The 14,189-nt window shown below is 35.0% G+C and overlaps 1 protein-coding gene across 5 annotated transcripts in view; it reads left to right on the forward strand.

The window, feature by feature from the left end:
* TPR (translocated promoter region, nuclear basket protein) overlaps positions 1–14,189 on the forward strand; it is a 73,169-nt gene that overhangs the window by 58,532 nt on the left and 448 nt on the right. Inside the window, exons 42-51 of one of the 5 annotated variants that reach the window (XM_082472503.1) lie at positions 697–828; positions 1,039–1,129; positions 3,697–3,881; positions 5,097–5,165; positions 5,277–5,371; positions 7,775–7,881; positions 9,112–9,219; positions 9,360–9,516; positions 11,205–11,323; positions 13,720–13,815. In XM_082472503.1, the coding sequence (XP_082328629.1) occupies positions 697–828; positions 1,039–1,129; positions 3,697–3,881; positions 5,097–5,165; positions 5,277–5,371; positions 7,775–7,881; positions 9,112–9,219; positions 9,360–9,516; positions 11,205–11,323; positions 13,720–13,815 (1,159 nt within the window). The remainder of the gene's footprint in view (positions 1–696; positions 829–1,038; positions 1,130–3,696; positions 3,882–5,096; positions 5,166–5,276; positions 5,372–7,774; positions 7,882–9,111; positions 9,220–9,359; positions 9,517–11,204; positions 11,324–13,719; positions 13,816–14,189) is intronic. The other 4 variants (XM_082472504.1, XM_082472506.1, XM_082472505.1 and 1 more) reach the window with 4 other exon arrangements.

The following is a 14,189-nucleotide window of genomic DNA, read 5'->3' on the forward strand; positions in this document are numbered from 1 at the left end:
CTTTTATCCTGATTAGTTATGAACTTAACATTTTGCATAGAATAAGTGATGGAAAATCTCATTTTTTTTTTAATGATTACTGAGTCCTTTAGGATTTGGTAAATTTGTTAGATTAATTAAACTTAAATCTCACTGATAAGTGACTATAGATTTAATTGTAAGCACTGTGGTTTCTGGAAATAAGGTTTTTTTTTTCTTGTGGAGCCCTTATAGTTCTTTTCAAAAGAAATTGAGGTGTCATGATAATTAAAACATATTCTAAGTGAAACTTTACATTTTATTTTGGGAGTTAATCCTATATTGACAGCGCCTCATTTTTAGATTCTTTTATTAATCAATGTTTTTTAAAAGCTTATAGCATAGTATAATTTCACCATTTTCTTATTCAATGCCACATTTTAAATTTAGAATTAAAGTGGACCACTTGACATTCTGTGGACATCTGGGAGCTTTAATCTTTGAATTGATCCCATACGAATAGTTAGAATTCAGAGTTGATTATTACTGTATTAATTCCAGTAAGCTTCATAGTTTTGATACTTGTTGCCACTGAAGTAATCCCATACAACTCTCAGGACAACTCCTGTATCCTGGTCAATAATGAGTCACTTAAATTTCTAACCATGGTATCAAGATATGCAGAACATGTGTACCATGTCCTAGATCTTTATTTATACTTGGGGAGTTTTTAACTAGGATTATGAAGAAGATGAAGAAGAAGACGATGATGATGAAGATGACACAGGGATGGGAGACGAGGGTGAAGATAGTAATGAAGGCACTGGTAGTGCAGATGGCAACGATGGGTATGAAGCTGATGATGCTGAGGTAACTGGCCGGAATTTTGACCATCAATTTTCTTTAAGAACTTGCTTAGTATTGTTTTTCAAGAATATAAAAAGGCTTGTATTCTCAGAACGCTACAGCTTTTCTTATCTTTGGGTTTTTGTTTGTTTCTACTGTGATTTGGTTTGGTTAATTATTTTTTAAGATAACTACTTGATTTATTTGCATTTAGCATTCATATTTTATTTTTAGGGTGGTGATGGGACTGATCCAGGTACAGAAACAGAAGAAAGTATGGGTGGAGGTGAAAGTAATCAGAGAGCAGCTGATTCTCAAAACAGTGGTGAGATTTGGTTTTGTTTTTCTTTCGTTATGTTTTGTTTTGTTTTTCTAGTCTCTTTTTAATTGAACACTTTTAATATTTTGATTTAATTAATTTAATATTTTAACCTGACGTTTTCTAAACTAAGACTGCACTTAATTATCACATAGGTAATAAAACTTGGTTAGTAAACTGGCAAGCAAAAGATAGGCTCTTGTTCTTGCTTTGTCATTATTATTCTCATAAAGTCTACTATGTTTATATCTAAAATGTAGTCATTATACTATTTTTTCTACCTCATTGGTCTGCTGTAAGATTCAAAAATTTTAAATCTATAAAGCATTATAAATGCCGCGTGTTGCTGCTGCTCTTAAGCGGAAAATTAAGTCAGGGACTTCTAATAGTAATGGCAGTTCACAACCAGAAGAGGTCAGTCTAATCAAGCTACATGTTTCAAGATTTGTGGGTGTAGGAGTTTTGCAGTGTTGTCCAGTTTTCCAATGAATAAAAGATTTTTTCATCAATATAGCATACCTTTTGTTAATTCTTGAAAGGATGAGTCCTGGAGGTCAGCTGAACTGTTGTAGGCAGTAAAGAATTATGGAATTTATAGAAAATAATTTTATTTTAGAATTGTTTTAAAATGTTTTTTAAAGAATTGGTGATCGTCTGGTATGCCATTCTGGTTTTAACAAATACTGAGCCAGAATCATTAATAGTAATATAATAAAAACTTTATATATGTAGACTAGTGGGAAAACAGTATATCTGAGTTTCTGTGTAAGCCTGTGTATTTAAAAGTGCAAATTTTATGCTCATTTGAATTAAAGCAAAGGCAGGCAATCTTTTCAACTTTTAATTGTTTAAGAGAAAAATAAACTAATGAATACTGAACCATATAATGAAGATAGTGTTGCTTTTTAAGGGAGATGAGCTAAGGAGAGAGATTAATTATAATAATCTACACTTTCTAAAACATTTTATGGATTTAAGAAGCACCTTTTTTGTGTCACATAACTGGGTTATAGAGGGAAATTTTTTGCCTGTTTAGGTAATATTACTAAAAGCTAAGTCTTGTGAGGGTGGGTGTTCATAGCCATTTTTCCTAGATACAAAACATATAACAGATGTTCATTGAATACTTGTTGGAGACTTTCTTTTCTTTTTTACAATCAAGCAAAAATATGCCTAGTAGTCTAGATAATTTTAAGTTAGTGGATGGATTTGGTACATTGCTAGTAATTACAAAATAAGTGCTTTTTCTGAGCAAGTATACTTGTACTGAATTATTTAATTCTTAAAATAAGCCTATCAGATTCAGGTACCAGTGAAGAATCTGAGAAGCAGAAGCAGAGTGATATAACCAAGATCACATAGCTATTAAGTGTTAGAGCTGGCTATTTACAATAGCCAGGACATGGAAGCAACCTAAGTGTCCATCGACAGATGAATGGGTAAAGAAGATGTGGCACATATACACAATGGAACATTACTCAGCCATAAAAAGAAACGAAATTGAGTTATTTGTAGTGAGGTGGATGGACCTAGAGTCTGTCATACAGAGTGAAGTAAGTCAGAAAGAGAAAAACAAATACCGTATGCTAACACATGTATATGGAATCTAAGAAAAAAAAAAAAAGGTCATGAAGAACCTAGGGGCAAGACTGGAATAAAGACTCAGACCTACTAGAGAATGGACTTGAGGATATGGGGAGGGGGAAGGGTAAGCTGGGACAAAGTGAGAGAGTGGTAGTGTATATATGGACACATATACACTACCAAATGTAAAATAGATAGCTAGTGGGAAGCAGTCGCATAGCACAGGGAGATCAGCTCGGTGCTTTGTGACCAGCTAGAAGGGTGGCATAGGGAGGGTGGGAGGGAGGGAGATGCAAGAGGGAAGAGATGTGGGGATATATGTATATGTATAACTGATTCACTTTGTTGTAAAGCAGAAACTAACACACCATTGTAAAGCAATTCTACTCCAAAAAAGATGTTTAAAAAAAAAAAAAAGTGTTAGAGCTGGAATCTGATTCTAGACCTCAGACTTTTAAACTACTAAATTGATATCCTATTCAGCTTTTCACTTTTGTTGTTTTACTTTGTATGTAGAAGACCTAGACATCTGAAGGGCCATTGACATTCAAAATTTAGGAAAACCAGAATATGAAAGTTATTGTAAGGCTTTTTACCAATCTCCTTCACCCTGTTTGAGTGTAATACTAATAACTGTAGTGGTCTGATCTTTAGGCAATTTGCCTATTTTAATAATATGAGCCAAAATTTATTAAATGTTTATTTTATCATATGTTAAGCTAGGTGCTTTATGTCCATTATCTTCAGAAAAATGTTTCTTGTACATTACATTTTTGTTCCATTAACCAACCAAATAAATAGAAGGGAGTTGCTAAGGCCATACCACTGTTAACTGCACACCCAATATCTCTGGGTCTACCACACCTCACTACTTTTTTTCTGAAAATATTAGGTGAACATTCCTAGTGGTAAGATTTATACTTCTAGGGACTGTCCAAGTTACTTTGTGGTAAACATAATAGTTCAAAATAAGCTCTCTCTTCCTATAGGTGAAGGAAATACTGGTACTGCAGAGTCCTCTTTTTCCCAGGAGATTTCTAGAGAACAACAGCCATCATCAGCATCTGAAAGACAGACCCCTCGAGCACCTCAGTCACCAAGACGCCCACCACACCCACTTCCCCCAAGACTGACCATTCATGCTCCACCTCAAGAGCTAGGACCACCAGTTCAGGTATTAAAAATACTAGTCATTCTGAAAATTTTACTTGAAAAAAATGTTGGTTTTTTTCTCCCTTTCTTTCCATTAGCAATTACTTTGTTTTTCCCCAGAAATTAAGTGAACTTTCTAATGTTTGGTATATTTTTGTAAAATTTTTGAGCTGAAACTAATCTCTGATTTCTTTTCCCTGAAATATGGCAGTAATTTACTTCATAGAGGAAGTGAACTTTGGAAAGGCAAGGCTTATTAAAGTTGTGTGTAAAGTGAGATGATTATATTCATAGAAAATAAAAGTCTCCTCGCTGTTTTTACAGGTTAAAGAAAATTTTCTTGGATTTTAATTAAAATAAAATGTATTTCAGCAGCTGACCACCATTTGTTTTGAAGGTTTCTTTCTCTAAGGTGCACGTTTTTTTTTTTTTTAAAAAAAAGGAAATTTCTGTTCTGCTTAACAGAACTTCTTTTCCTCTTATTTTTTTGCAATCATATATTAACATCCACTTTTAAAGTTCATGAAAGTGTGCATAACCCTTTACATGTAACGCTCTTTGTAGTAGGATTGGGCATCTCTTATCAGAAGCTCTTGAAGAAATAGCAGGAAAAGTACAAAGGCTCTATTAATCATGTAGCTTGAGTCTCACTCTGTAGTGTACTAAACACTGTCAAGTGTAGATTCTACTAAAATACCACTGATGAAGACAACCTCATCTTCTGAAAATATAAAGTCTTACAGGATTGTTTATGGATCCTGCAAAATATACCGATTCTATCAATTTAGAATTGTCTAAATTGGGAAACAGTTTACAAGTAGTCAGTACTGCTGTTTGAACTCCAAAGGATAATTAAACTTTAAGATCAAAGGATACTTACTAACACTTAAATTAAGGAGATAGGAACTAAATTAGATAGGAACCTACAAATAAGATAGGATGAGAGTTTGGTTTTACATATTGGTTAATATTATCTACTGGCTCATAAAATATTTGTCTATTGGTTAATATTATGGTCTATATAATTAAAAACATGTCATTGTTTACAAAATGGATTTCTTTAGTACTGGTACAAGATTAGTAGCAGTTTTTCCTAAGAAAAATCCCAGTGATTACATTATCTGCTAACATTTCAGTTATTTTATTACCAGCGTATAATAAGCCGTACCTTTTAATATTTGGTGTTTCTTTCATTGCCTAGTTCCTTAAAACAAATGAAATTCCTTTCTTGACATAGAGAATCCAGATGACCCGGAGGCAGTCTGTAGGACGTGGGCTTCAGTTGACTCCAGGAATAGGTGGCATGGTAAGTACCTACCTGTCGTGTAAAAGTGATTCATTTGTTCAGCAGTTATTTGTATAGTCCATACGTATGCTCCTGTCAGGCCTGTTTAGTACTTGTTTTCTGTCTTTTTAGCAGCAGCATTTTTTTGATGATGAAGATAGAACAGTTCCAAGTACCCCAACTCTTGTTGTGCCACATCGTACTGATGGATTTGCTGAAGCAATTCAGTAAGTCAGCGAGAGGGAAACATACTTTGTGACTAATCAAATTCTTCCTGTTTCCCTGTTAACTTGATTACATTTGATTGATTCATTATTTGTTAAGTCCTATGCTATGTACTAAGCAGTTGAGGGTAGGAGGGTTGAGGGTGTAGTTTTGGGGAAAATCACATAGAGGTGAATGAAGTACAGTTGCTTCCATCAGGAATTTGAAATTTAAAGGCAGTATAACAATGGTTAAGCGCATGGACTTTAGAGTTAGAATGCCTGGGTTGGAACCTAGCTGTACTGCCTACTAGCTATGTCAAGTTACTGGGTTCTTTGTTCCTGAGTATCTTCATTTTATTAATGAGAATAATAATACAATAGTTCTTACCTCTTAAGTTGTGAGAATTAAATGAATTTATGTTAACATGTTTGTAATATCACCAGGCACATAATAAATGCTTTATAGATGTTGGTGAAGGTATTGGTAATTACAGTGATCATGATGGAAAATATTGTTGTGAAAGCTAAGCATATGCACAACTAACGATAACCTAAACAATCTAGGAGAATAGAGGCATAAGCAATAGACTTTGTTTATATAAACGAAGGAATGATTTATTCTAACACTTAGGGGAAGAGAATCTGAGAGGACTTAATGGGGACAACATTAAATTGAGTCTTGGAAAAAAATACCTAAAACTTACTGAGCATTCCCATGAATCAGTTTATTTAATCTTCGTAACTATGAGGATAGATACTATTATTTCATTTACAGATAAGGAAGCACAGAGATGCTAACAAATTTGCCAGAGGTCAGACAGCTAGGAAGTGACAGCTTTTTTATTTCAAACAAGTCTGGCTCTAGAACCTATTTTAATGCTTGTGCTATACCACTCCTTTTAGAGAATAAAAAGGCTTTCCACGTGGAAGTGCACATGTTTAATTGTGGCTGAAGTATCAGTTGCATGACAGGATGTACCTGAAGAATAGAATAAAAATGTTTCTACAGATTTAGGGAATGATTGATTTTTCTGTAGTATGTGGTAACATATGGCCATCAGAACCAGTTTTAAACTTGCTCAGTTAACCACAACTCACCTCAGCTAACACAATTTTACAAGCCAACTGATCAATGTCAGCCCCACCCTTCCAAAAGTTAGCCAATCAGAAACAGACTCACTCCTAAAGAACTGCTGAGTACCAGCCAATCAACAACATTCTCACATAACTCAGAAGAATTTAAGGTCCTTCTAATAGAAGAATAACTTATGGAGACAGGTTTAAAAATTCACCTGAGGGCTTCCCTGGTGGCGCAGTGGTTGAGAATCTGCCTGCTAATGCAGGGGACACGGGTTCGAGCCCTGGTCTGGGAGGATCCCACATGCCGCGGAGCAACTGGGCCCGTGAGCCACAACTACTGAGCCTGCGTGTCTGGAGCCTGTGCTCCGCAACAGGAGAGGCCGCGGTGGTGAGAGGCCCACGCACAGCGATGAAGAGTGGCCCCCACTTGCCGCAGCTGGAGAGAGCCCTAGCACAGAAACGACCCAACATAGCAATCAATCGATCAATCAATAAATAAATCTTAAAAAAAAAAAATTCACCTGAAAGAGACTGTCCTTAACTAAAGCAATAGTGTGAAACAGAAAAGAAAATAGATTCAAGAGTTACTACTGAGGTAGAATCCATAAACATCAGTAGCTGACTAACCAAGAAAGGTTAGGGTAAGGAGTGGGCAAAGAGTGAGATAATGCTATTTTATATCCTGGATTATGGGCAGAAAGATGGATGGTAGTGTTATTAGGGCAGCGAGAAAACAAATTTCTAGCCATCTAATACTAAAGTTTTTTTCTAGACCTTGGGAGCCACCTAGTGAATTCTTTCAGATAAGAAATGGGCTCGAGAGGTGACCTGATTTATCTATGACTAAACATTGAAAACTGAGACAAAACTTTTTTCATGACTTTATTCTTTTTTTGTTACATTTCATGTTCAGTTTATGTTGCTTTCAATATGTCTACATAGAGATTTCTAGCAGATTCAAGAAATGTGAGGTGTAGTTCAGGACAGCTGAAAGCTATTTATGTATAAATCATGTATGTATAAATCATGTATATATAGATCACATAATACAAATCACATGATTTATATTATTGCTAAATTCTTGACAACTGATATTTTGAAAATATTTTCATAAGTGAGAATTCCTTTATCAACTTTATTTTCAAACTGTTTTCTTTCTTCTTTGTTTATGCTTATTCTTCCTTATTCCTCATAAGTGAGAATTCCTTTATCAACTTTATTTTCAAACTGTTTTCTTCCTTCTTTGTTTATGCTTATCCTTCCTTCTTCCTATAGTCTTTCCATCATTGCAGTTTAAACAAGGTAACTTTAAGTGTCATCTTAAATGAATTTTTGTCTGTTTAGTTCCCCACAGGTTGCTGGTGTTCCCAGATTCCGTTTTGGGCCGCCTGAAGATATGCCACAGACGAGCTCTAGTCACTCTGATCTTGGCCAGCTTGCTTCTCAAGGGGGTAAATCGCTAAATAAAAGCTTAGCTCTCCTGGATTTGCATGTATTTTGCTAATAAGCTGTTGTGACATGATTTTTTTTTTTAAGTGAGCAAATATTAATATAAAAAAGTTTATCTCTAAATAAACCTTATCCTAATTTATGGAAAAAGCTATAATATATTTACTACTTATTAAGCACTGCCTTACATATTAGTCTTTCCAACAAAATTTTCAGTTCTTTGGGCATAATGACTAGCTTTTACATTTGTATCTCTTTTGGCTTTTAGTATAGTATCAGGAATATCTGTTGTGCTAATAAATATACCTAGGTACTACCAGCCATTGTAAAGTTGTTGGAAGGAATACAGCATATTTTTTGTTTAGTTTGACATTTGACATTCCTAGTTAAGTGTATAAAACTAGTTAGATATTTTCCATTAACATTAGAAATAAGAAAAATAAAATGTTAAAAATACGTGGAATAAAATGACCCCTAACTTAAGTAATAACAGTTGGTTATTTGGACATGAATTGTGCTATTTCTGGAATTAATTACCTTTTAATCATTAGTTGGCATTCATAGAACCCGCTATATTTCTGGGAAGCTATTATGGCATTTTGTAAGTGAATAGGGAATGCATACTGTTTTAATAATAAGCCCAAAACAAAGATTAATATGCAGCCCTCGTGTAAGTCATGCAATACATCTTAGTCCCTGGTGGTTTAGGATGTGAGGTCTAACACTGCTTCCCTCTACCAATATGAAATTGTGAGTTGACTTCAGCGGAATTCACAATTTTATGTGGCTTTATTATAGGACACTTGCAAGACTTGGAAGTCAGATCTAGGCTTAAATTGGAATGCTACCACTTTACTAGTAACTTTGGGAAAGTTAATTAACCTTTTTGAAATTCAGTTTCTTTAGCGAAAAGGAGACTAATAATACCTTACTGTTTTGGTGTAGAGTAGATTCAAACACAGTACCTAGTTCATAGTTGGGCACTCAGTAAAGTTAGCTTGCACGAAACTTATAAGAGCACTTTAGCTGTTTTTTATTTAGCGTTACTTAAATTAGTGTTAGGGAGCTTAAAGGATACATTTAAATTGTATTTACATTTTTGAGGGATTGATTTTTGCTTGATGGGCTAATTGTGGGCTTCAACAAAGTTGTGTGTCTCCACTGATTAGTTTTTTTCTTTTAGATGTCTGGGATATTGACAATATTTTGTTCTTTCAATCATTAATATTCAGAATTGTCTTTAGGTTTGGGAATGTATGAAACACCCCTCTTCCTAGCTCACGAAGAGGAGTCGGGTGGCCGAAGTGTTCCCACTACTCCTCTGCAAGTTGCAGCCCCAGGTAGGTATCAAAGGCAGATCAATAGATTATGTGTTATAATGGTAAAATGGAAACCTGTGATATATCTTCTAGCTAAAAATTAGAGAAACCACAAAGTTGTTAAAGTTTTCATTGCTTTTCTGGTCTTTCATTTTTTCAAGTGACTGTATTTACTGAGAGTACCACCTCTGATGCCTCAGAGCATGCTTCTCAGTCTGTTCCAATGGTGACAACATCCACTGGCACTTTATCCACAACGAATGAAACAGCAACAGGTGATGATGGAGATGAAGTATTTGTGGAGGCAGAATCTGAAGGGTAAATGTTTACCGTGTAATTTTTGCTTGCTTAAACTTGTCAGACTTTTACAATTTTTTTTTTTTTAAGCCAGGAAGCAACAGTCTCTTGAGCTGTATTTTCAATAACATCCTGTTACAAAAGTAAACCAAGCCATATATTTTGGAAAACTAATTTTTGCACAAAATAACATATTTTAAGACTTAAGACATTGTTATTACAGAAGACAAATAATTTTTTAAAAGGTTATCTCCTTGAAAATTGCATGATGCATTCTAGAACAAAGTATTCTTTAGAATCACCCTTCCATTAATGTCGCTGCTTGAACTTTTCCCCAAGAAAGAAGGCTTTCTGTGAAAATTAGGAAATATTAGGAAATGACTCAATTTTCCATTTAGTAGTGGGCTCTCAAGCAAACCTCACCTATTTTTTATTTACGTGCATTTAGAACTTGGTCTGAAACACTAACTTGTTAAAAATCAGAAATCTTCAAGACCTGACTGTTTTTAGCACATCAGTTATAAACAAAGGTTAACAAAAGAAGTATTTCATAACAAATCATCTGGGCTTTTTTAAACCAAAGGAGGTGGAGTAATTTAATGGGAAGAACCATTGGACAGTGGTCTTGGAGAAGTTTAACTTCCAAGGTGGAACCTGATTCTTCATAAAATAACAAAAGTTGGACTGCTTCGTAGTCAGAAGCATAGCTAGAAGTAGAACCCAGATTTCCTCGGTAGAGCTCAGAGGTTTTGTTTTATTTAGCAACATTTTCTTAGTGTAATTACAGGCCAACTCTAGTATATAAGAAAAAAGGCAGGTCTATTATTATGCCTCTAACACAGTGCTGCTTAATTTGGGGAAAGTTACAGATCCTGCTGAAAATACTAGCTGCCTTTAATTCCATACCATGTATGCAGGTCCCTTTATATATGTCATTTCTAAACCACACAGTATCTCTGCAAAGTATTATCTCCATTTTACAAATGAGAAAGCTCAGACTCTGAACATGTTAAAATAACTTGCGTAGGCTGCACTTCGCCAGTTCTTCTCAACTTTAGCAGAGTCATGAGAGGTATCTTTCAGGTACATTGTTATTAATAAGTGCACTGAAGTTTGCATATGATAAAAACTGGAACTGATTCAAGTTATTCTTGTACTCTTATCTCCCTCACTTGCTTTTTGATGTACTTTCTTGAATGGGAGAGAGAGAGAGAGATGGAGTTATAGCTTTGAGCCAGGAATTCACCTACCCTAGCCTGTCTCATCTGGGCTAGAGCCCATGGTGAAATAGTGGTATATTATTAATAGTTGTAACTGTTGTGAATTATTTTAGTGCTCTGCTTTCCTAGAAAGTTGTTTTGCGATATATCAAAATCTGGATAATATATCTCTTGTGAATATCAAGAATGTGAACATCTTTTGTCAAAAAGAAAAAACAACAACAGCAAAAAAGAGGAAAAAACAAAAATTCAAATTGGAACATGTCCTAGTGAGAAAAGGAGTGAGGAAAAAGGAGCTTGAGCTCTCTTTTCCCCTGCCTTTTAAAAAAATGTATGGTTACCAATATCAGAGACTGCAGTTTTGAGTTGGAGGGGAGCTCTGGGTTATTTAAATGGTAGACTATCGGAAAAAAAAGTTTGGGAAAAATTTAGGATACATTCTAGGATCAGTTTTGTATTTTCTAATCAATTTGTGTTTTTCTTTCTTAGTATTAGTTCAGAAGCAGGCCTCGAAATTGATAGCCAGCAGGAAGAAGAGCCGGTTCAGGCGTCTGATGAGTCAGATCTTCCTTCCACCAGCCAGGACCCTCCTTCCAGTTCTTCTGCAGGTAAGTTCCTGCTCTTGGCTACAGTACAGCTTTTATACATCAAACTTGTTTGCAAAAGATCCTGCTCTGTTAGCTACAATTGATAATTCTTTTTTCCTTGACTTTTAAAATGCTTCATTTAAAAGGGAAATTTTATGTTATTAAAAGGAACTTGGTTTATATTAAAGGGAATTGGTTACATTAGAGGTGCTATAGGGGCTGTGAGGGATGGGTTATTAGGAGAGAAGCTAAGGAGTAGTAGTACTCCAGGCCTCCTGCCTGTGTTTAAACCAGAGCAGCTCCTTTTTTATTTCTTCTACATATTAGGTTCTACGTGAGATTTGGTATGGAGGGTTGAGGGTTGGGAGGCCTGTTGCTTCAACAACAACAACAAAAAAATTGAAATTTACTGATATAAATAGTTTTAAAGTTTGGTTTTTCACGTTTTTGAAGTTAACTTTGAAAAGGGCTATTTTATGTATCTTTCTTGTAATAAAAATCAATTCTGCAGGACTTTTAAAAAAATAATTAACATTCGTTGAGCACTTACTGTATATCAGACAGTATTCTAAGCCCTTTACCTGTATTTACTTATTTAATTCTCACACCAACCCAACGTGGTAAGCACGCATACCCATTTCATAGTAATGGAAACTGAGTCACAAAAGGTTGAAAAATTCCTCCCAAGTCACATAGTGAGTAAATAATGGGCAAGCCAGGATGCAAACTCAAGAAGTTCAACTCCAGAGACTCCACTCTTAAACAGTATACTACACTAGCTTATCTATCTCAAAGTTTTTAGGTAGGGAATTACATTTATTATTGAAGAAATATATACTCAGTCATCCTCTCTGTTTTCATTTTAAATTGTTTATAGCAGTAATCCTCAAACTCTGTCATGGAACCTTCAGGTTTTATGGAAGACCTGCTTATTTACTACTTTTTTCAATCATGGAATTTTCCTATCTCAAGATCTCTTCTCCCTTTCAGCCGCTTTTCTGTGACACATCAACCTATAGCCAACATCCCCAGGTTCAGATCCTGTATCTGCCTTTTAACAGCTAGTAACTTTAAATCTCTGCTCATTTCATTGTGAAATATGGGCATTCATAACTCATCTTGCCATCAAGATTAAAAATAATGTATGTAAATTATATAACTCAATGCTTTACACACAGTAAGAAGGCCCCAAAAAATTGTAGCTGTCATAGTTACTAGTAAAACAGTAATATTATTAATAATATAATAACTGAAGTTCTTTGCCCCCAGTTACATCCTGATGTCCCATGAGAATTGTCTTTCCTCAACAGGGGAATTGGTAGTAGCTGTATCTTACCAGAGCTTGCATAAGAAAATATGGTTCTTGTTCCCTTTTACAGCATAATATGAAATTAGGGTGTTTTTAAATTTATTTGATAACATAAAACACTAAACCTCCCCATCTAAGCAATTATCCATTTGGTCAGCAAATACTTAAGTGCCCACCGAGTGCCAGGCAATTTCACAAAAATGTTACTAAGAAAATGGTATTTAAGGAAAGACCTGAAAGAGGTAAGGGAGCGAAGCTGTGCAACTCTTCAGGGGAAGGTGTTCCAGGATGAGAGAAATAGTAGATGCAAAGTCCATAAAGCAGCAGTGTGATGTGTTCAGGGTCAGCAAGGAGGCCTGTGTGGCTGGAGCACAGTCAGGACAGAGAGAGACTAGCAGGAGGTCACAGGGTGGGGGAGGAAAGATCTAGCAGACCATTGTAATTTCTTTGGCTTTCATGGATGTAGCAGGTTTTTGGAGGGCTTCAAACAGAGTGGTAACATGATCTGCTTTAAAGACTTAACAGTATCAGTTTTGCTGCTGTGTAGAGAAGAGACTGAAAGTGAGTAATGGACAGAAACAAAGAGAAAGTTTGGAGGATATTGCAGTAATTCAAGGTAAAGATGATGATGTTTTAGACAGGATGGTAGAGTCAAGGTTGTGAGAAGTAGTCAGATTTGGGATATATATTTAAATTAGAGCATGCAAGATTTGCTAATGATTGGATTGGGGGCATCTGGAAAAGAGAAGAGTCAGATATGACTCATGTTATATTGTAATGGACTGTTGTTTCCTGAGGGATGTGGTATTTTGTTTCCCATTGTATTCCCCAACCCCTAGCACAGTGTCTGATAAATGGATAGGCACCAAGTACATATTTATTATTAAATTAGTAGAGTGAATGAATGAAAAAAGTCAAAAAGAACATTTTTTTAAACTTTTTACCTTTTCTGTTTGTTAAATGTCCCTTGTTAAAAAAACATTTAAATATTGAAAGCAGTGGACACCTCTGCATTTTATCCATGCATTCATTTAGTAATTAGTTTTTGTCACTATAACTGCTTTCTTGTTTATTAACTTGCTTTCTTGTATATTAATGCTTTTCTTAGATACCAGCAGTAGTCAGCCAAAGCCTTTCAGACGAGTAAGACTTCAGACAACATTGAGACAAGGTGTCCGTGGTCGTCAATTTAACAGACAGAGAGGTAAATTTCTAACATATTGATCACGTGATAGGATGTGGGATAGTAATAAAAGGAATGAGTTTTCTAATCCTTAAGCCTCCAATGTGTATCTAGTTTTTTAAAAACGTTCCAAGGGTTGATTAAATAAGTACACATTGAGCATGTGATGTTTACTAATCTGTAAACATCTTGCAGACAAGTTTGTATGCCATAGGTATATCATGAATATGTGCTTACATTTTATTTTTATTCATTTCTTCCTTAAATTCATGGTGTAATCTGGAAAAGCTAAAATGTTATAGTGCTATGTAGATGTAACTACTTGTTACATCTTTGCCTATTGTTGTTATACTTTTTATACAGCAGAATAAAGCTTTGTGACTTGTTTAGCTAGT

Source organism: Balaenoptera physalus, assembly GCF_965194825.1.
Source record: "Balaenoptera physalus genome assembly, chromosome: 1".
In the NCBI taxonomy this organism is placed as follows: Eukaryota; Metazoa; Chordata; class Mammalia; order Artiodactyla; family Balaenopteridae; genus Balaenoptera; species Balaenoptera physalus.